The sequence below is a fragment of the Pseudophryne corroboree genome, chromosome 5, assembly GCF_028390025.1.
Source record: "Pseudophryne corroboree isolate aPseCor3 chromosome 5, aPseCor3.hap2, whole genome shotgun sequence".
In the NCBI taxonomy this organism is placed as follows: Eukaryota; Metazoa; Chordata; class Amphibia; order Anura; family Myobatrachidae; genus Pseudophryne; species Pseudophryne corroboree.
Genome location: NC_086448.1, coordinates 11,752,328 through 11,779,693, shown reverse-complemented (window position 1 = coordinate 11,779,693; position 27,366 = coordinate 11,752,328). Strand labels below are relative to the sequence as shown.

The following is a 27,366-nucleotide window of genomic DNA, read 5'->3' as shown; positions in this document are numbered from 1 at the left end:
CTATATCATCTCCCTTCTCAGTGGCTCAGCCCTTGACTGGGCATCACCTTTATGGGAGAAGTCTGATCCCCTGCTATCCTCCTATACTGACTTTGTAGCTACATTCAGGCGCATCTTCGACGAGCCAGGCCGGATAACATCTGCTTCATCTGAGATTCTCCGTTTACGCCAGGGAACACGTACTGTGGGACAGTATCTTATACAGTTTAAAATCCTGGCATCCGAACTGGCATGGAACGACGAGGCCCTGTATGCTGCATTCTGGCATGGCTTATCAGAACGCATCAAGGATGAGTTAGCTACCAGAGACTTGCCCTCTAAGTTGGATGAGCTAATTTCTCTTTGCACGAAGGTTGATCTACGTTTCAGAGAGAGAGCAACCGAGCGAGGAAGATCATCTACTCCTAAATCTTCTGCTCCTCCTCCTCGTCAACCATCTCCATCCAAGGATGAGCCTATGCAAATTAGTCGTTCCCGTCTATCTCCCGCTGAGCGCCGAAGACGTCTCTCTGTCTCTACTGTGCAGCTCCGTCGCACACTATCAATGCCTGTCCCAAACGTCCGGGAAACTCCAGATCCTAGCTCGCCAAGGAGAGGGCCGGCTAGGAGTAATGATCTCCTCTCCATCTCCTCATGACTGTAACCTCCCAGTGTCGCTCCAAATTGCTCAACGTTACAGGAACGTCATTGCCCTCCTTGATTCCGGAGCAGCTGGGAATTTCATAACCGAAGCTTATGTTAAACGGTGGTCCCTACCCACCGAGAGACTGTCCTCGTCCATCTCTTTGACTGCCGTGGATGGCAGCAAGATTTTTGACGCAGTCATTTCCTTAAGGACTCTTCCAGTTCGTCTGAGAGTGGGAGTTCTTCATTCTGAGTATATTTCTTTTTTAGTGATTCCAAGAGCCACACATCCAGTGGTTTTAGGCCTTCCATGGCTCCGTCTCCACAACCCATCAATTGACTGGACGACTACGCAAATACTGGCATGGGGTCCCTCCTGTGCTGATACTTGTTTAGCCAAAGTTCTTCCTGTTTGTTCTTCCTTCCCCAGGTCATCTGATGTTCCGCCTCCTCCATATCAAGACTTCACGGACGTGTTCAGTAAAGCCTCTGCTGATATCCTTCCTCCTCATAGAGAATGGGACTGCCCAATCGACCTCATTCCAGGGAAGGTTCCACCGCGAGGCCGAACTTATCCGTTGTCTCTGCCTGAGACACACTCCATGGAAGAGTACATCAAAGAGAACCTGGCGAAGGGTTTCATCCGACCATCTTCTTCTCCAGCCGGCGCAGGCTTCTTCTTCGTTAAGAAGAAAGACGGTGGTCTGCGTCCGTGCATCGACTACAGAGGTCTGAACGACATTACCGTCAAGAACCGATACCCTTTACCCCTGATTACCGAGCTCTTTGATAGAGTTAGTGGTGCAACTATTTTCACAAAGCTGGACTTGAGGGGTGCCTACAATCTCATCCGAATCCGTGAGGGTGACGAGTGGAAGACCGCCTTTAACACCCGTGACGGACATTATGAGTACCTCGTCATGCCCTTCGGATTGAGCAACGCTCCAGCAGTCTTCCAGCACTTCGTGAATGAGATTTTCAGGGACATCTTGTACCGCCATGTCGTGGTTTATCTAGACGACATCCTCATCTTTGCTAATAATCTCGAAGATCATCGTTTCTGGGTAAAAGAGGTTCTTTCCCGTCTCCGTGTCAATCACCTCTATTGTAAATTGGAGAAGTGTGTGTTTGAAGTTAAAACCATTCCGTTTCTAGGTTACATTGTGTCCGGTTCCGGACTAGAGATGGATCCTGAGAAACTCCAAGCAATCCAGAATTGGCCTATACCCTTAAGCCTCAAAGGGGTCCAGAGGTTCTTAGGGTTCGCCAATTATTATAGAAAATTTATACGAGACTTTTCCACCATTGTGGCGCCTATCACTGCATTAACCAAGAAAGGTGCTAATCCGTCCAAGTGGTCCGAGGAAGCTACACAGGCCTTTCACCTTCTGAAGCAACGGTTCATCTCTGCACCAGTTCTGAAACAGCCTGACACCGACTCTCCTTTTATCTTAGAGGTAGATGCCTCCTCCGTTGGAGTAGGAGTAGTGTTATCCCAGAGGGCCAAAGATGGACATCTACATCCTTGCAGTTTCTTCTCCCGGAAGTTCTCCCCAGCTGAGCGCAACTATGCCATTGGCGATCAGGAGTTGCTAGCCATCAAGCTCGCTCTGGAGGAGTGGAGATACCTGTTGGAGGGAGCTTCCCACTCAATCACCATACTTACCGACCACAAAAATCTTTTATATCTCAAAGGCGCACAATGTCTGAATCCTCGTCAGGCCAGATGGGCACTTTTCTTCTCTAGGTTTGACTTTAAACTCCAGTTCTGTCTGGGTTCTCAGAATCGTAAGGCCGATGCCCTTTCCCGCTCATGGGAGCAAGAAAATGAGTCCGAGTCTGCAGACAAGCATCCTATTATTAATCCGTTGGCATTCTCCACGGTAGGGATGGACTCTACGCCTCCACCAGGGAAAAGTTTTGTTAAGCCAGTTCTAAGGAAGAAGCTCATGCATTGGGCCCATGCTTCCCGTTTTGCTGGACATACAGGCATTCAAAAAACCCTTGAATTTATTTCTAGGTCCTACTGGTGGCCAACTCTGAAGAAGGACGTTATGGAATTTATTGCCTCCTGCCCAAAGTGTGCCCAACACAAAGTCTCCCGCCAGTCGCCTGCGGGGCAACTGGTTCCATTATCTGTTCCCCGTCGACCTTGGACCCATTTGTCGATGGACTTTGTTTCCGATCTACCTATCTGCAACAAGTTTAATACCATCTGGGTGGTAGTTGACCGGTTCACCAAGATGGCACATTTCATCCCTCTCACCGGTCTTCCGTCAGCTTCCAAGTTGGCTCAAGTGTTTATACAAGAGATCTTCCGACTTCACGGTCTTCCTGAAGAGATCATCTCGGATCGTGGAGTACAATTTGTAGCCAAATTTTGGCGAAGTTTGTGTCAAGCCCTCCAAGTCAAGTTAAAGTTTTCCACGGCTTACCATCCTCAGACCAATGGTCAAACCGAGAGGGTGAATCAGGACTTGGAGGCCTTCCTCCGTATATATGTGTCTTCCTCTCAAGATGACTGGGTTCAACTCCTTCCTTGGGCCGAGTTCAGCCACAACAATCAATACCATTCCTCATCTTCTTCTACACCATTCTTCATTAATTATGGATTCCACCCTAAAGTCCCAGAATTCCAACCGCTTCCCGCAACTTCTGTTCCAGCAGTGGATGTCACCTTGCGTCAGTTTTCAAATAACTGGAGGAACGTCCGCGCAGCCCTGCTTAAAGCCTCATTCAGGTATAAGAAGTTTGCCGATAGGAAGCGTAGAGCGGTTCCTGCTCTCAAGGTGGGTGATCGTGTGTGGCTGTCCACGAAGAATTTGAGGTTGAGAGTTCCCAGCATGAAATTTGCACCTCGCTACATCGGACCCTTCAAGATTGAACAAGTCATCAATCCTGTTGCCTACAGGTTACAGTTACCATCCTTCTTGAAAATACCCAGGACATTTCATGTTTCTTTGTTGAAACCGCTGATCCTGAATCGGTTTCATTCCGCACTTCCGAGTCGAGGTGGCCAAGATTTTGGACTCACGTTTCCGTTACGGTCAGTTACAATACCTCATTGACTGGAAGGGCTATGGTCCTGAAGAACGCTCTTGGACCAATGCCTCAGACGTCCATGCTCCTGCCTTGGTCCGAAATTTCCACGCAAAGTTTCCTTTAAAGCCTAAGAAGTGTCCTGGGGCCACTCCTAAAGGGGGGGGGGGTGCTGTCACGATCCGGGTATCTGGACGCCATTACTTACCCTTCAGATGCCTCCTAAGGCTGGCTCAGCGCTCCAGGACCGGATCCCATCTGTTATCCTGATGTTTACATTCCTGCATCCTCTCCTGTCTCTCTGAGACGCGGTCACAGTAAACGCCATGTTACATCTGGCATGGCGTCTCCCGCGGCCTCCGCCGCCATCCCTGAGTTTCTGCATGCAAAGTGTCAGAGTGGCGATTACGTCAGCCGCGGCCTCCGCTGTGCCCGCGTGGTTTGGATGTGCATTCATCAGTCTGGCGTCTCCTGTCTCCTGTGGCCGGCGCCGCCATTGCTGCTTCAATTCTCACATGGATTACAAACCAAACTTCCCTCCAAGTGTCTGCATGGGCGCAGCCATCTTGGATTTTGTCATCTGATCATTTCCACCAATCTGCTGTCTGTATTGTTGATTTGCATAATTGCCTAGCCAACCCCTTCCTTGCTGCAGGTATAAGTAAGCTGTGCCTGAGCAAGGAAGGCGTCAGTGCTTTGGTTGTCTAACCTAGTTCCAGTTTGTCTCTCTCCTGTGGTTGTCTTCCAGGTTCCAGCTCCTGTCTCCAGACTTCTGCTATAGAGACCCGCACCAGCATTCCATCTGCGGTGTAGCCTGACTCTCCGATCCATTCTGGACTCACCTGTTTCCAGTTACAACAATCACCTGCTTCCAGCCCAGCTTCCAGCAGTGTACAGCTTCTCTTAAAGGGCCGGTGTCCTTTCTGCAGTTTACCACTCTCCACCGGTATTATTATTTCACCGCTCTCAAACTCCAAACTTCATTATCAATCACCTGCTTCCAGCCCAGCTTCCAGCAGTGTACAGCTTCTCTTAAAGGGCCGGTGTCCTTTCTGCAGTTTACCACTCTCCACCGGTATTATTATTTCACCGCTCTCAAACTCCAAACTTCATTATTATTTCATCGCTCTCAAGTTCGTTTATTATTTAACTGGTTCCAGCCAGTATCCACTCCGTACCAACAACAGTCTGGTTCCAGCCAGTATCCACAGCAGCCGTTTTATCTTCAGCAGCCCAGCCTTTCCTGGAACACCAGCTGGTACGATCCTGGGTTCTCTCCATTGCTACAGTCAGGCCTGGTAAGGACTTTCCAACTAGAAGAGTATAAGAACTGTCTCACACTACCAGTGCCTGTGGCCCTTGCCACCCTGTAGTACCCAGGAATTGTATTTATCCTCTGTTGACTTTTATGTTTCCTTTACTGCTGCTGTGTTACGGAGTTTGTCATAATAAACATCATTGACTTTTATCCTGGTTGTCGTGGTCACGCCTTCGGGCAGTTATTCTACATGTTACTTACATGTCTAGGGGTCTGATACAACCTCCCAGGTTCCGTTACATCTCAGCCCCTACAACTGAGGCTGCCTCCCGTCAGCTCAGGCCCTCAGTTGTGACACACGGTACACTACACGTGTCACATTACACATGGTACAGTACACGTCACATTACACACGTCACATCACACCCGCCACATTACACACGGTACAGTACACATGTCACATTACACACGTCACATCACACCTGCCACATTACACACGGTACAGTACACAAGTCACATTACACACGGTACAGTACACACATCACATTACACACGTCACATTACACACGGTACAGTACACACAACGCTTTACACATGGTACAACACACACGTCACATCACACCCGCCACATTACACACGGTACAGTACACATGTCACATTACACACGTCACATCACACCCGCCACATTACACACGTTACAGTACACATGTCACATTACACACGGTACACTACACATTCACATTACACATGGTACAGTACACATGTCACATTACACACGTCACATCACACCCGCCACATTACACACGGTACAGTACACATGTCACATCACACCCGCCACATTACACACGGTAAACTACACATGTCACATTACACATGGTACAGTACACGTCACATTACACACGGTACAGTACACACGTCACATTACACACGGTACAGTACACACATCACATTACACACGTCACAAGACACACAGTACAGCACACACAGTACAGTACACACATCACATTACACACGGTACAGTACACACATCACATTACACACAGTACAGTACACACATCACATTACACACGTCACATTACACACGGTACAGTACACACGGCACACTACACATGGCACATTACACACGGTACAGTACACATGGCACATTACACACTGTACGGTACACACGCCACATTACACACTGTACAGTACACACGTCAGATTACACACATCACATTACACACGGCACACTACACGTGTCAATGTACACACGGCACATTACACACTGTACAGCACACACGCCACATTACACACTGTATAGTACACACGTCACATTACACACATCACATTACACACGGTACAGTACACACGGACAGTACACACGGTACACTACACATGTCACATTACACACGGTACAGTACACATGTCACATTACACACGGTACAGTACACACAGCGCATTACACATGGTACAGTACACATGTCACATTACACATGTCACATCACACCCGCCACATTACACACGGTACAGTACACATGTCACATTACAAACATCACATCACACCCGCCACATTACACACGGTACAGTACACATGTCACATTACACACGGTGCAGTACACACGCCACATTACACACGGTACAGTACACACGTCACATTACACATGGTACAATACACACGTCACAATACACACGCCACATTACACACGGTACAGTACATACTGTACAGTACACACGTCACATTACTCCCATCACATTACACACACCACATTACACACAGTACAGTACACACGTCACATTACACACGCCACATTACACACGGTACAGTACACACGTCACATTACACACGGTACAGTACACACAACGCTTTACACATGGTACAGAACACACGTCATATCACACCCGCCACATTACACACGGTACAGTACACATGTCACATTACACATGTCACATCACACCCGCCACATTACACACGGTACAGTACACATGTCACATTACACACGACACATCACACCTGCCACATTACACACGGTACAGTACACATGTCACATTATACACGTCACATCACACCCGCCACATTACACACGGTACAGTACACATGTCACATTACACACGTCACATCACACCTGCCACATTACACACGGTACAGTACATATGTCACATTACACACGTCACATCACACCCGCCACATTACACACGGTCAGTGGCGGATCTTGCCCTACAACTGAGGCTGCCTCCCGTCAGCTCAGGCCCTCAGTTGTGACACACGGTACACTACACGTGTCACATTACACATGGTACAGTACACGTCACATTACACACGTCACATCACACCCGCCACATTACACACGGTACAGTACACATGTCACATTACTCACGTCACATCACACCCGCCACATTACACACGGTACAGTACACATGTCACATTACACACGGTACAGTACACACGTCACATTACACACGGTACAGTACACACATCACATTACACACGTCACATTACACACGCCACATTACACACGGTACAGTACACATCACATTACACACGGTACACTACACATGTCACATTACACATGGTACTATACACATGTCACATTACACACGGCACACTGCACATGTCACATTACACAGGGTACAGTACACACGTCACATTACATACGGTACAGTACACACATCACATTACACACGTCACATGACACACGGTACAACACACACAGTACAGTACACACATCACATTACACACATCACATTACACACGGTACAGTACACATGTCACATTACACACAGTACAGTACACATGTTACATTACACACGTCATATCACACCCGCCACATTACACACGGTACAGTACACATGTCACATTACACACGGTACAGTACACGCGTCACATTACACACGGTACAGTACACACATCACATTACACACGTCACATTACACATGCCACATTACACACGGTACAGTACACATGTCACATCACACTGTACACTACACATTCACATTACACACGGTACAGTGCACATGTCACATTACACACGTCACATCACACCCGCCACATTACACATGGTACAGTACACATGTCACATTACACACGTCACATCACACCCGCCACATTACACACGGTACAGTACACATGTCACATTACACACAGTACAGTACACACGTCACATTACACATGGTACAGTACACACATCACATTACACACGTCACATTACACACGCCACATTACACAAGTTACAGTACACATGTCACATTTCACACGGTACACTACACGTGTCACATTACACATGGTACAGTACACATGTCACATTACACACGGTACACTACACATGTCACATTACACATGTTACAGTACACACGTCACATTACACATGGTACAGTACACATGTCACATTACACACGTCACACTACACTTGTCACATTACACACGGTACAGTACACACGTCACATTACACATGGTACAATACACACGTCACAATACACACGTCACATTACACACATCACATTACACATGATACATTACACACATCACATTACACACGGTACAGTACACACGGTACAGTACACATGTCACACTACACACGGTACAGTACACACATCACAATACACACATCACATTACACATGGTACAGTACACACGTCACATTACACCAATCACATTACACACGCCACATTACACACAGTACAGTACACACGTCACATTACACACACCACATCACAACCGCCACATTACACACGGTACAGTACACATGTCACATTACACACGTCACATCACACCCGCCACATTACACATGGTACAGTACCCATGTCACATTACACACAGTACAGTACACACGCCCCATTACACATGGTACAGTACACACGTCACATTACACACAGTACAGTACACACGTCACATTACACATGGTACAGTTTACACGTCACATTACACACAGCACATTACACACAGCACCCAACACACGTTACATTACACATTGTACAGTACACACAGCACATTACACACGTCACATTACACATGGTACAGTACACACATCACATTACACATGGTACAGTACACATGTCACATTACAGACGTCACACTACACACGTCACATTACACACGGTACAGTACACACGTCACATTACACATAGTATAATAAACACGTCATATTACACATGGTACAGTACACACATCACATTACACACGTCACACTTCACACGTCACATTAAACACGGTACAGTACACACGTCACATTACACACATCACATTACACACGGTACATTACACACATCACATTACACACGGTACAGTACACATGTCACAGTACACGCGGTACAGTACACACGTCACATTACACACGGTACAGTACACACATCACATTACACACGCCACATTACACACGTTACAGTACACATGTCACATTACACACGGTACACTACACATTCACATTACACATGGTACAGTACACATGTCACATTACACACGTCACATCACACCCGCCACATTACACACGGTACAGTACACATGTCACATTACAAACGTCACATCACACCCGCCACATTACACACGGTAAACTACACATGTCACATTACACATGGTACAGTACACGTCACATTACACACGGTACACTACACGTCACATTACACACGGTACAGTACACACGTCACATTACACACGGTACAGTACACACATCACATTACACACGTCACATGACACACAGTACAGCACACACAGTACAGTACACACATCACATTACACACATCACATTACACACGGTACAGTACACACATCACATTACACACAGTACAGTACACACATCACATTACACACGGTACAGTACACACGGCACACTACACATGGCACATTACACACGGTACAGTACACACGGCACATTACACACTGTACGGTACACACGCCACATTACACACTGTACAGTACACACGTCAGATTACACACATCACATTACACACGGCACACTACACGTGTCAATGTACACACGGCACATTACACACTGTACAGCACACACGCCACATTACACACTGTATAGTACACACGTCACATTACACACATCACATTACACACGGTACAGTACACACGGACAGTACACACGGTACACTACACATGTCACATTACACACGGTACAGTACACATGTCACATTACACACGGTACAGTACACACAGCGCATTACACATGGTACAGTACACATGTCACATTACACATGTCACATCACACCTGCCACATTACACACGGTACAGTACACATGTCACATTACAAACATCACATCACACCCGCCACATTACACACGGTACAGTACACATGTCACATTACACACGGTGCAGTACACACGCCACATTACACACAGTACAGTACACACGTCACATTACACATGGTACAATACACACGTCACAATACACACGCCACATTACACACGGTACAGTACACACTGTACAGTACACACGTCACATTACTCCCATCACATTACACACACCACATTACACACAGTACAGTACACACGTCACATTACACACGCCACATTACACACGGTACAGTACACACGTCACATTACACACGGTACAGTACACACAACGCTTTATACATGGTACAGAACACACGTCACATCACACCCGCCACATTACACACGGTACAGTACACATGTCACATTACACACGTCACATCACACCCGCCACATTACACACGTTACAGTACACATGTCACATTACACACGGTACACTACACATTCACATTACACATGGTACAGTACACATGTCACATTACACACGTCACATCACACCCGCCACATTACACACGGTACAGTACACATGTCACATTACAAACGTCACATCACACCCGCCACATTACACACGGTAAACTACACATGTCACATTACACATGGTACAGTACACGTCACATTACACACGGTACACTACACGTCACATTACACACGGTACAGTACACACATCACATTACACACGTCACATGACACACAGTACAGCACACACAGTACAGTACACACATCACATTACACACATCACATTACACACGGTACAGTACACACATCACATTACACACGTCACATTACACACGGTACAGTACACACGGCACACTACACATGGCACATTACACACGGTACAGCACACATGGCACATTACACACTGTACGGTACACACGCCACATTACACACTGTACAGTACACACGTCAGATTACACACATCACATTACACACGGCACACTACACGTGTCAATGTACACACGGCACATTACACACTGTACAGCACACACGCCACATTACACACATCACATTACACATGGTACAGTACACACGGACAGTACACACAGTACACTACACATGTCACATTACACACGGTACAGTACACATGTCACATTACACACGGTACAGTACACACAGCGCATTACACATGGTACAGTACACATGTCACATTACACATGTCACATCACACCCGCCACATTACACACGGTACAGTACACATGTCACATTACAAACATCACATCACACCCGCCACATTACACACGGTACAGTACACACGTCACATTACACATGGTACAATACACACGTCACAATACACACGTCACAATACACACGCCACATTACACACGGTACAGTACACACTGTACAGTACACACGTCACATTACTCCCATCACATTACACACACCACATTACACACAGTACAGTACACACGTCACATTACACACGCCACATTACACACGGTACAGTACACACGTCACATTACACACGGTACAGTACACACAACGCTTTACACATGGTACAGAACACACGTCATATCACACCCGCCACATTACACACGGTACAGTACACATGTCACATTACACATGTCACATCACACCCGCCACATTACACACGGTACAGTACACATGTCACATTACACACGACACATCACACCTGCCACATTACACACGGTACAGTACACATGTCACATTATACACGTCACATCACACCCGCCACATTACACACGGTACAGTACACATGTCACATTACACACGTCACATCACACCTGCCACATTACACACGGTACAGTACATATGTCACATTACACACGTCACATCACACCCGCCACATTACACACGGTCAGTGGCGGATCTTGCCCTACAACTGAGGCTGCCTCCCGTCAGCTCAGGCCCTCAGTTGTGACACACGGTACACTACACGTGTCACATTACACATGGTACAGTACACGTCACATTACACACGTCACATCACACCCGCCACATTACACACGGTACAGTACACATGTCACATTACTCACGTCACATCACACCCGCCACATTACACACGGTACAGTACACATGTCACATTACACACGGTACAGTACACACGTCACATTACACACGGTACAGTACACACATCACATTACACACGTCACATTACACACGCCACATTACACACGGTACAGTACACGTCACATTACACACGGTACACTACACATGTCACATTACACATGGTACTGTACACATGTCACATTACACACGGCACACTGCACATGTCACATTACACAGGGTACAGTACACACGTCACATTACATACGGTACAGTACACACATCACATTACACACGTCACATGACACACGGAACAACACACACAGTACAGTACACACATCACATTACACACATCACATTACACACGGTACAGTACACATGTCACATTACACACAGTACAGTACACATGTTACATTACACACGTCATATCACACCCGCCACATTACACACGGTACAGTACACATGTCACATTACACACGGTACAGTACACGCGTCACATTACACACGGTACAGTACACACATCACATTACACACGTCACATTACACATGCCACATTACACACGGTACAGTACACATGTCACATCACACTGTACACTACACATTCACATTACACACGGTACAGTGCACATGTCACATTACACACGTCACATCACACCCGCCACATTACACATGGTACAGTACACATGTCACATTACACACGTCACATCACACCCGCCACATTACACACGGTACAGTACACATGTCACATTACACACAGTACAGTACACACGTCACATTACACATGGTACAGTACACACATCACATTACACACGTCACATTACACACGCCACATTACACAAGTTACAGTACACATGTCACATTTCACACGGTACACTACACGTGTCACATTACACATGGTACAGTACACATGTCACATTACACACGGTACACTACACATGTCACATTACACATGTTACAGTACACACGTCACATTACACACGGCACAGTACACACATCACATTACATACGTCACATGACACACGGTACAGCACACACGGTACAGTACACACATCACAGTACACACGGACAGTACACACGGCACACTACACACGTCACATTACAAACGTCACACTACACACGGTATAGTACACACGTCACATTACACATGGTACAGTACACACATCACATTACACACGTCACATTACACACGTCACACTACACACGTCACATTACACACGGTACAGTACACACGTCACATTACACCCATCACATTACACACACCACATTACACACAGTACAGTACACACGTCACATTACACACGGTACAGTACACACATCACATTACACACGTCACATTACACACGGTACAGTACACACGTCACATTACACACGTCACATTACACACAGCACCTTACACACGTCACATTACACATTGTACAGTACACACATCACATTACACACGTCACATTATTTCACATGGTACAGTACACACATCACATTACACATGGTACAGTATACATGTCACATTACACACGTCACACTACACACGTCACATTACACACAGTACAGTACACACGTCACATTACACATGGTACAATACACACGTCACAATACACACGGTACATTACACACATCACATTACACACGGTACATTACACACATCACATTACACACGGTACAGTACACATGTCACATTACACACGTCACATCACACCCGCCACATTACACACGGTACAGTACACATGTCACATTACACACAACACATCACACCCGCCACATTACACACGGTACAGTACACATGTCACATTACACACGTCACATCACACCCGCCACATTACACACGGTACAGTACACATGCCACATTACACACGGTACAGTACACACGTCACATTACACACGGTACAGTACACATGTCACATTACACACATCACACCCGCCACATTACACACGGTACAGTACACGTCACATTACACACGGTACACTACACATGTCACATTACACATGGTACTGTACACATGTCACATTACACACGGCACACTGCACATGTCACATTACACAGGGTACAGTACACACGTCACATTACACACGGTACAGTACACACATCACATTACACACGTCACATGACACACGGTACAACACACACAGTACAGTACACACATCACATTACACACATCACATTACACACGGTACAGCACACACGTCACATTACACACAGTACAGTACACATGTTACATTACACACGTCATATCACACCCGCCACATTACACACGTTACAGTACACATGTCACATTACACACAGTACACTACACATTCACATTACACATGGTACAGTACACATGTCACATTACACACGGTACAGTACACATGTCACATTACACACGGTACACTACACACATCACATTACACACGTCACATGACACACGGTACAGCACACACATCACATGACACACATCACATTACACACGTCACATGACACACGCCACATTACACACGTTACAGTACACCTGTCACATTACACACGGTACACTACACGTCACATTACACACGGTACACTACACTTGTCACATTACACAGGGTACAGTACACACGTCACATTACACACGGTACAGTACACACATCACATTACACACGTCACATGACACACGGTACAGCACACACATCACAGTACACACGGACAGTACACACGGCACACTACACACGTCACATTACACACGTCACACTACACACGGTACAGTACACACATCACATTACACACGTCACATTACACACGTCACACTACACACGTCACATTACACACGGTACAGTACACACTTCACATTACACCCATCACATTACACACACCACATTACACACAGTACAGTACACACGTCACATTACACACGCCACATTACACATGGTACAGTACACATGTCACATTACACACGGTACAGTACACACAGCGCATTACACATGGTACAGTACACACGTCACATCACATTCGCCACATTACAAACGGTACAGTACACATGTCACATTACACACGGTACAGTACACACGCCACATTACACACGGTACAGTACACACGTCACATTACACTCGTCACATTACACACAGTACAGTACACACATCACATTACACACGGTACAGTACACATGTCACATTACACACAGCACATTACACACGTCACATTACACACAGCACATTACACACGTCACATTACACACAGCACCTTACACACGTCTCATTACACATTGTACAGTACACACATCACATTACACACGTCACATTATTTCACATGGTACAGTACACACATCACATTACACATGGTACAGTACACATGTCACATTACACACGTCACACTACACATGTCACATTACACACGGTACAGTACACACGTCACATTACACATGGTACAATACACACGTCACAATACACACGTCACATTACACACATCACATTACACATGATACATTACACACATCACATTACACACGGTACAGTACACACGGTACAGTACACATGTCACACTACACACGGTACAGTACACACATCACAATACACACATCACACTACACACCTCACATTACACATGGTACAGTACACACGTCACATTACACCCATCACATTACACACGCCACATTACACACAGTACAGTACACACGTCACATTACACACACCACATCACAACCGCCACATTACACACGGTACAGTACACATGTCACATTACACACGTCACATCACACCCGCCACATTACACATGGTACAGTACCCATGTCACATTACACACAGTACAGTACACACGCCCCATTACACACGGTACAGTACACACGTCACATTACACACAGTACAGTACACACGTCACATTACACATGGTACAGTTTACACGTCACATTACACACAGCACATTACACACAGCACCCTACACACGTCACATTACACATTGTACAGTACACACAGCACATTACACACGTCACATTACACATGGTACAGTACACACATCACATTACACATGGTACAGTACACATGTCACATTACAGACGTCACACTACACACGTCACATTACACACGGTACAGTACACACGTCACATTACACATAGTATAATAAACACGTCATATTACACATGGTACAGTACACACGTCACACTTCACACGTCACATTAAACACGGTACAGTACACACGTCACATTACACACATCACATTACACACGGTACATTACACACATCACATTACACACGGTACAGTACACATGTCACAGTACACGCGGTACAGTACACACATCACATTACACACGGTACAGTACACACATCACATTACACACTGTACAGTACACACAGTACATTACACACGGTACAGTACACACATCACATTACACATGCCACATTACACACGGTACAGTACACACGTCACATTATACACGCCACATTACATATGTCACATTACACACGGTTCACTACACTTGTCACATTACACATGGTACAGTACACACTGCACATTACACACGTCACATTACACATGGTACAGTACACACATCACATTACACATGGTACAGTACACATGTCACATTACAGACGTCACACTACACACGTCACATTACACACGGTACAGTACACACGTCACATTACACATAGTATAATAAACACGTCATATTACACATGGTACAGTACACACATCACATTACACACGTCACATAACACACGTCACACTACACACATCACATTAAACACGGTACAGTACACACATCACATTACACACATCACATTACACACGGTACATTACACACATCACATTACACACGGTACAGTACACATGTCACAGTACACGCGGTACAGTACACACATCACATTACACACGGTACAGTACACACATCACATTACACACTGTACAGTACACACAGTACATTACACACGGTACAGTACACACATCACATTACACATGCCACATTACACACGGTACAGTACACACGTCACATTATACACGCCACATTACATACGTCACATTACACACGGTTCACTACACATGTCACATTACACATGGTACAGTACACACTGCACATTACACATGGCACATTACACATGTCACACTACACACGTCACATTATACACGGTACAGTATACACGTCACATTACACACGGTACAGTACACACGTCACATTACACCCATCACATTACACACGGCACATTACACACAGTACAGTACACACGTAACATTACACACGCCACATTACACACGGTACAGTACACACATCACATTACACATGGTACAGTACACACAGCGCATTACACATGGTACAGTACACACGTCACATCACATCCGCCACATTACACACGGTACAGTACAGGTCACATTACACACGTCACATCACACCCGCCACATTACACACGGTACAGTACACATGTCACATTACACACGTCACATCACACCCGCCACATTACACACGGTACAGTACACATGTCACATTACACACGTCACATTACACATGGTACAGTACACACGTCACATAACACATGGTACAATAAACACGTCATATTACACATGGTACAGTACACACATCACATTACACACGTCACATTACACACGTCACACTACACACGTCACATTACACACGGTACAGTACACACGTCACATTACACACATCACATTACACACGGTACAGTACATACGTCACATTGCACACATCACATTACACACAGTACATTACACACATCACATTACACACGGTACAGTACATACGGTACAGTACACATGTCACATTACACACGTCACATCACACCCGCCACATTACACACGGTACAGTACACATGTTACATTACACACGGTACAATACACACGTCACATTACACACGGTACAGTACACACATCACATTACTTACGTCACATTACACACAGTACACTACACATTCACATTACACATGGGCCCTCATTCCGAGTTGATCGGTCGCAAGGCGAATTTAGCAGAGTTACACACGCTAAGCCGCCGCCTACTGGGAGTGTATCTTAGCATCTTAAAATTGCGACCGATGTATTCGCAATATTGCGCTCACAAACTACTTAGCAGTTTTGGAGTAGCTTCAGACTTACTCTGCCTGTGCGATCAGTTCAGTGCTTGTCGTTCCTGGTTTGACGTCACAAACACACCCAGCGTTCGCCCAGGCACTCCCACCGTTTCTCCGGCCACTCCTGCGTTTTTTCCGGAAACGGTAGCGTTTTCATCCACACGCCCATAAAACGCCGTGTTTCCGCCCAGTAACACCCATTTCCTGTCAATCACATTACGATCGCCGGAGCGATGAAAAAGCCGGGAGTAAAAATACTATCTTCATAGCAAAGATACTTGGCGCAGTCGCAGTGCGAATATTGCGCATGCGCACTAAGCGGAATTTCACTGCGATGCGATGAAAAATACCGAGCGAACGACTCGGAATGAGGGCCATGGTACAGTACACATGTCACATTACACACATCACACCCGCCACATTACACACGGTACAGTACACACGTCACAGTACACACGGTACAGTACACACATCACATTACACACGTCACATTACACACGTCACACTACACACGTCACATTACACACGGTACAGTACACACATCACATTACACACGTCACATTACACACGTCACACTACGCACGTCACATTACACACGGTACAGTACACACTTCACATTACACCCATCACATTACACACACCACATTACACACAGTACAGTACACACGTCACATTACACACGGTACAGTACACACAGCGCATTACACATGGTACAGTACACACGTCACATCACATTCGCCACATTACAAACGGTACAGTACACATGTCACATTACACACATCACACCCGCCACATTACACACGGTACAGTACACATGTCACATTACACACATCACACCCGCCACATTACACACGGTACAGTACACACGTCACAGTACACACGGTACAGTACACACGTCACAGTACACACGGTACAGTACACACGGTACAGTACACACATCACATTACACACGTCACATTACACACGTCACACTACACACGTCACATTACACACGGTACAGTACACACTTCACATTACACCCATCACATTACACACACCACATTACACACAGTACAGTACACACGTCACATTACACACGGTACAGTACACATGTCACATTACACACATTACAGTACACATGTCACATTACACACGGTACACTACACGTCACATTACACATGGTACAGTACACTTGTCACATTACACAGGGTACAGTACACACGTCACATTACACACGGTACAGTACACACATCACATTACACACGTCACATGACACACGGTACAGCACACACAGTACAGTACACACATCACAGTACACACGGACAGTACACACGGCACACTACACACGTCACATTACACACGTCACACTACACACGGTGCAGTACACACATCACATTACACACGTCACATTACACACGTCACACTACACACGTCACATTACACATGGTACAGTACACACTTCACATTACACCCATCACATTACACACACATTACACACAGTACAGTACACACGTCACATTACACACGCCACATTACACACGGTACAGTACACACGTCACATTACACACGGGACAGTACACATGTCACATTACACACGTCACATTACACATGTCACATTACACACGGTACAGTACACACGTCACATTACACATGGTACAATACACACGTCACATTACACACATCACACTACACATGATACATTACACACATCACATTACACACGGTACAGTACACATGTCACACTACACACGGTACAGTACACACATCACAATACACACGTCACACTACACACGCCACATTACACACAGTACAGTACACACGTCACATTACACACGCCACATCACAACCGCCACATTACACACGGTACAGTACACATGTCACATTACACACGTCACATCACACCCGCCACATTACACATGGTACAGTACACATGTCACATTACACACAGTACAGTACACACGCCACATTACACACGGTACAGTACACACGTCACAATACACACAGTACAGTACACACGTCACATTACACATGGTACAGTTTACACGTCACATTACACACAGCACATTACACACAGCACCCTACACACGTCACATTACACATTGTACAGTACACACATCACATTACACACGTCACATTACACATAGTACAGTACACACATCACATTACACATGTCACATTACAGACATCACACTACACACGTCACATTACACACGGTACAGTACACACGTCGCATTACACATAGTATAATTAACACGTCATATTACACATGGTACAGTACACACATCACATTACACACGTCACATTACACACGTCACACTACACACGTCACATTAAACACGGTACAGTACACACGTCACATTACACACGGTACATTACACACATCACATTACACACGGTACAGTACACATGTCACAGTACACGCGGTACAGTACACACATCACATTACACACGGTACAGTACACACATCACATTACACACTGTACAGTACACACAGTACATTACACACGGTACAGTACACACATCACATTACACATGCCACATTACACACGGTACAGTACACACGTCACATTATACACGCCACATTACATACGTCACATTACACTCGGTTCACTACACATGTCACATTACACATGGTACAGTACACACTGCACATTACACATGGCACATTACACATGTCACACTACACACGTCACATTACACACGGTACAGTACACACGTCACATTACACCCATCACATTACACACGCCACATTGCACACAGTACAGTACACACGTTACATTACACACGCCACATTACACACGGTACAGTACACACGTCACATTATACACGGTACAGTATACGCGTCACATTACACACGGTACAGTACACACGTCACATTACACCCATCACATTACACACGCCACATTACACACAGTACAGTACACACGTCACATTACACACGCCACATTACACACGGTACAGTACACACATCACATTACACATGGTACAGTACACACAGCGCATTGCACATGGTACAGTACACACGTCACATCACATCCGCCACATTACACACGGTACAGTACACTTCACATTACACACGTCACATCACACCCGCCACATTACACACGGTACAGTACACATGTCACATTACACACGTCACATCACCCCCGCCACATTACACACGGTACAGTACACGTCACATTACACACGTCACATTACACATGGTACAGTACACACATCACATTACACTTGTCACATTACACACGTCACACTACACACGTCACATTACACACGGTACAGTACACACGTCACATTACACACATCACATTACACACGGTACAGTACATACGTCACATTGCACACATCACATTACACACAGTACATTACACACATCCCATTACACACGGTACAGTACACACGGTGCAGTACACATGTCATAGTACACGCGGTACAGTACACACATCACATTACACACGGTACAGTACACACATCACATTACACACTGTACAGTACACACAGTACATTACACACGGTACAGTACACACATCACATTACACATGCCACATTACACACGGTACAGTACACACATCACATTATACACGCCACATTACATACGTCACATTACACACGGTTCAGTACACATGTCACATTACACATGGTACAGTACACACTGCACATTACACACGGCACATTACACATGTCACACTACACACGGTACAGTACACACGTCACATTACACCCATCACATTACACACGCCACATTGCACACAGTACAGTACACACGTCACATTACACACGGCACATTACACACGGTACAGTACACACATCACATTACACACGGTACAGTACACACGTCACATTACACCCATCACATTACACACAGTACAGTACACACATCACATTACACACGCCACATTACACACGGTACAGTACACACGGTACAGTACACACAGCACATTACACATGGTACAGTACATACTTCACATCACACCCGCCACATTACACACGGTACAGTACACATGTCACATTACACACGTCACATCACACCCGCCACATTACACACGGTACAGTACACATGTCACATTACACACGGTACATCACACCCGCCACATTACACACGGTACAGTACACATGTCACATTACACACGTCACATCACACCCGCCACATTACACACGGTACAGTACATATGTCACATTACACACGGTACAGTACACATGCCACATTACACACAGTACAGTACACACGTCACATTACACACAGTACAGTACACACGTAACATTACACCCATCACATTACACACGCCACATTGCACACATTACAGTACACACGTCACATTACACATGCCACATTACACACGGTACAGTACACATGTCACATTACACACGGTACAGTACACACAGCGCATTACACATGGTACAGTACACACATCACATCACACCCGCCACATTACACACGGTACAGTACACATGTCACATTACACACGTCACATCACACCCGCCACATTACACACGGTACAGTACACATGTCACATTACACACGACACATCACACCCGCCACATTACACACGGTACAGTACACATGTCACATTATACACGTCACATCACACCCGCCACATTACACACGGTACAGTACTCATGTCACATTACACACGTCACATCACACCTGCCACTTTACACACGGTACAGTACATATGTCACATTACACACGTCACATCACACCCGCCACATTACACACGGTCAGTGGCGGATCTTGCCACGGGCAAGCAGGACTTTTGCCCGGGGCGCCGCCTTCCGGAGGGCGGTGGCGCCATCCGGAGGGCGCCGCACCGTGGCAAGATCCGCCACTGCTGCCCGCTGTGTCCCTGTCCGCCTCCGCTGCCGTCCCCGTCCCTGTCCCCGTCCGCCTCCTGAAGGGAACTAGACGCTATGCGTCTAGTTTCCCTTCCTGGAGAGTAACTTTGCTGTGCGGTGCGCAATGACGTCATCGCGCACCGCTCAGCATTCAAGCGGCGCTTTTAATGTACAGGGGGCATAATTGACCACGCCCCTGTATTAGGCCACGCCCCATTTCCTGCCCGGGGCGCAGAGCGCCCTTGAACCGGCCCTGCACACGGTACAGTACACATGTCACATTACACACGGTACAGTACACACGCCACATTACACACAGTACAGTACACACGTCACATTACACACAGTACAGTACACACGTCACATTACACACAGTACAGTACACACGTCACATTACACACGTCACATTACACACAGCACATTACACACGGTACAGTACACACGTCACATTACACACGTCACATTACACACGGTACAGTACACACAGCACATTACACACGGTACAGTACACACGTCACATTACATACGTCACATTACACATGGTACAGTACACACGTCACATTACACACGGTACAGTACACACGTCACATTACATACGTCACATTACACACGGTACAGTACACACGTCACATTACATACGTCACATTACACATGGTACAGTACACACGTCACATTACACATGGTACAGTACACACGTCACATTACACACGTCACATTACACATGGTACAGTACACACGTCACATTACACACGTCACATTACACATGGTACAGTACACACATCACATTACACATGGTACAGTACACACATCACATTACACACGTCACATTACACTGTGTATGTATTATTGGGATCCTCATTGCTAGGATGGGGCCGCACTGTACAATGATTGATTTGGGCAATCTGTAAAAGCTGATCCAGTGATGCCTCCCTATACACTGCAGCCGCGGATGTGTTTCCTGAGGTGATAATGATGAATAATTCCTATTCTAATAACATCGCACTGATTACGACAAGAACAGGAACGTGTGCGGATGCCGTTTGTCACGCTCCGGATTCTTGACTGGTTGGGATTGAGAGAGATGTGTCTTGAAAGTAGCCGGCTTAATATAATTCCTGCTCATAGACTAGGAGCAATTATATCCAGTACTAGATAGTTGGCAAAGACCCAGAAGCGGGGCGCGGAATGTAACTTGCCGGAGGTATTCGCCGGGGACCCCCGCATGGAAGTTTGGGCTTCGCTGCACTTGAAGTACAGGTCGCGGCCCCCTGTCTGGGTCACCCAGTACCGGCTCTGAATAAATACTGAAACACTCTGAGCAGAAGCCAGGATCTCGGTAGATGAACAGGATTGCAGAGTTCTGAGAATGAAGGAGTCAGTGACAACTGCAAACTGAACCCATGGTGTTGAGTATCAGCTGGAATTGTTGGTACCTGGATATTGTCTGGAATTGATGGAGCCAGAAATATCATCTGGAACCGACAGCGGCAGGAATATTGGCTGGAATTGATGGCACTTGGATGTCGGCTGACGGAGGTACTCTGCGCTACCTGGGAGGTGGTGTGCGGGTGTGGTCTCCGTCACCTCCCTGGGCTCTTCACCTTCTCCCCTGCCAGGAAGCAGGTAACAGGCTGTACCCGGCGCCTCCTCCCTGCACCCGGAAGGACCTCCGGCCGCGTTGCTAGGGGGAGGAGGAGATAACCTTCCTGGTTCAGGCTTCCTGGAGGAAGGTATGCAGGGGGGAGGAGGGGGGGGGCGGCGTCTGCGGCGGGGGGTGGCGGATGTGGCGGGTTGCGGCAGCCGGTGAAAAGAAGCCCATAGGCTTCTATAGGGTCTCACCATCCAGAGATGGCGATACCCTCAATGGCGAAAACGCGGTGGTCGGGTGATAGTACATATGAAAATGCAAGAAAACCCCCGAAAATGGGGGTTTTATCGCATTTTCCCTTTAGTACATCCCGCCCACAGTAAGGACTATGTTAAACAGTTGCACTGGCAATCTGAGAGTTACAGCGCTACAGTCTTATACCCCTGGGTGTGCAGGGATAGGCTGGATAATGTCAGGTGGTTCAGGCTGGTCTGTGACTGACTGATCAGCGGTCAGCTGACCTGGACTGACATGGCAATGCCCAGGACCCAGCCAGCGTGTACTGTGGCCTAGTAGCACTGGTAGCCCACTATGGAGAGAGACACGGGGGCGCAGCGTCAGGTGAGAGTTCAGGAGACACGAGGGCGGTGTGTGACACTGGTGCCACTATGGAGAGAGACACGGGGGCGCAGCATCAGGTGAGAGTTCAGGAGACACGAGGGCGGTGTGTGACACTGGTGCCACTATGGAGAGAGACACGGGGGCGCAGCGTCAGGTGAGAGTTCAGGAGACACGAGGGCGGTGTGTGACACTGGTGCCACTATGGAGAGAGACACGGGGGCGCAGCGTCAGGTGAGAGTTCAGGAGACACGAGGGCGGTGTGTGACACTGGTGCCACTATGGAGAGAGACACGGGGGCGCAGCGTCAGGTGAGAGTTCAGGAGACACGAGGGCGGTGTGTGACACTGGTGCCACTATGGAGAGAGACACCGGGGCGCAGCGTCAGGTGAGAGTTCAGGAAACACAAGGGCGGTGTGTGACACTGGTGCCACTATGGAGAGAGACACAAGGGCGGTGTGTGACACTGGTGCCCAGACCGGCTCTTTACTTTCATGGTTATTACTCTGGAATCCTAACAAATGTGATTTTATTGGCCCTCATTCCGAGTTGATCGGTCGCAAGGCGAATTTAGCAGAGTTACACACGCTAAGCCGCCGCCTACTGGGAGTGAATCTTAGCTTCTTAAAATTGCGACCGATGTATTCGCAATATTGCGATTACTAACTACTTAGCAGTTTCAGAGTAGCTTCAGACTTACTCTGCCTGTGCGATCATTTCAGTGCTTGTCGTTCCTGGTTGACGTCACAAACACACCCAGCGTTCGCCCAGGCACTCCCACCGTTTCCCCGGCCACTCCTGCGTTTTTTCCGGAAACGGTAGCGTTTTCAGCCACACGCCCCTGAAACGCCGTGTTTCCGCCCAGTAACACCCATTTCCTGTCAATCACATTACGATCGCCGGAGCGAAGAAAAAGCCGTGAGTAAAATTACTTTCTTCATAGTAAAGTTACTTGGCGCAGTCGCAGTGCGAACATTGCGCATGCGTACTAAGCGGATTTTCACTGCGATGCGATGAAAAATACCGAGCGAACAACTCGGAATGAGGGCCATTGTGCAGTAGTTCCCAATGATCAGTCTCCTAGGTAACAGGTTCTCCAATACATTGTCTATGGGTATAGTTACCTGTCTCAGGAAGGTCACTGGTCTCTGTCCCATGGACTGATTGTCCCCCAGGTGACAGGCGGTTATTTTCCCAAAAGGTTTGTGTATCCCCTGCAGGAGAAGGGAGAATATTAATGGAAACAGTATACCAATGCAGTGTAATCTCGTGTCTGACTCCCTGACGGGAGGAGGCCGCTGCTTCCCGCCATTATGTCATTATCATGAAGAAGAAAGATATTCAGCAAGCGCCTGATTTGCACACTGGGCGTACAGGGATTTCCAGCCGCACATGGGGGGTCATTCTGAGTTGATTGCTAGCTGCATTTGGTCGCTGTGCAGCGATGAGACAAAAAAACTGCAATTCTGCACATGCGTATGCGGTGCAATGCGCACACGTGTCTTACTTTTACAACGGCCAATGTAGTTTCACACAAGGGCCCTCATTCCGAGTTGTTCGCTCGTTCTTTTTCATCGCATCGCAGTGAAAATCCGCTTAGTACGCATGCGCAAAGTTCGCACTGCGACTGCGCCAAGTAACTTTACTATGAAGAAAGTATTTTTACTCACGGCTTTTTCTTCGCTCCGGCGATCGTAATGTGATTGACAGGAAATGGGTGTTACTGGGCGGAAACACGGCGTTTCAGGGGCGTGTGGCTGAAAACGCTACCGTTTCCGGAAAAAACGCAGGAGTGGCCGGAGAAACGGTGGGAGTGCCTGGGCGAACGCTGGGTGTGTTTGTGACGTCAACCAGGAACGACAAGCACTGAACTGATCGCACAGGCAGAGTAAGTCTGGAGCTACTCAGAAACTGCTAAGTAGTTAGTAATCGCAATATTGCGAATACATCGGTCGCAATTTTAAGAAGCTAAAATTCACTCCCAGTAGGCGGCGGCTTAGCGTGTGTAACTCTGCTAAATTCGCCTTGCGACCGATCAACTCGGAATGAGGGCCAAGGTCTAGCGAAGCTTTTTAGTCTGGCCGCAGAGTGATTGACATGAAGTGGGCGTTTCTGGGTGTCAACTGACCGTTTTCAGGGAGTGTTCAAAAAAACGCAGGTGTGCCAGGAAAAA

General features: G+C 46.8%; 1 protein-coding gene across 1 annotated transcript in view; it reads right to left on the bottom strand.

The window, feature by feature from the left end:
- LOC134927087 (alanine aminotransferase 2-like) overlaps nucleotides 1-27,366 on the bottom strand; it is a 259,669-nt gene that overhangs the window by 221,776 nt on the left and 10,527 nt on the right. Inside the window, exon 2 of the mRNA XM_063921093.1 lies at nucleotides 26,318-26,407. Within this exon, the coding sequence (XP_063777163.1) occupies nucleotides 26,318-26,407 (90 nt within the window). The remainder of the gene's footprint in view (nucleotides 1-26,317; nucleotides 26,408-27,366) is intronic.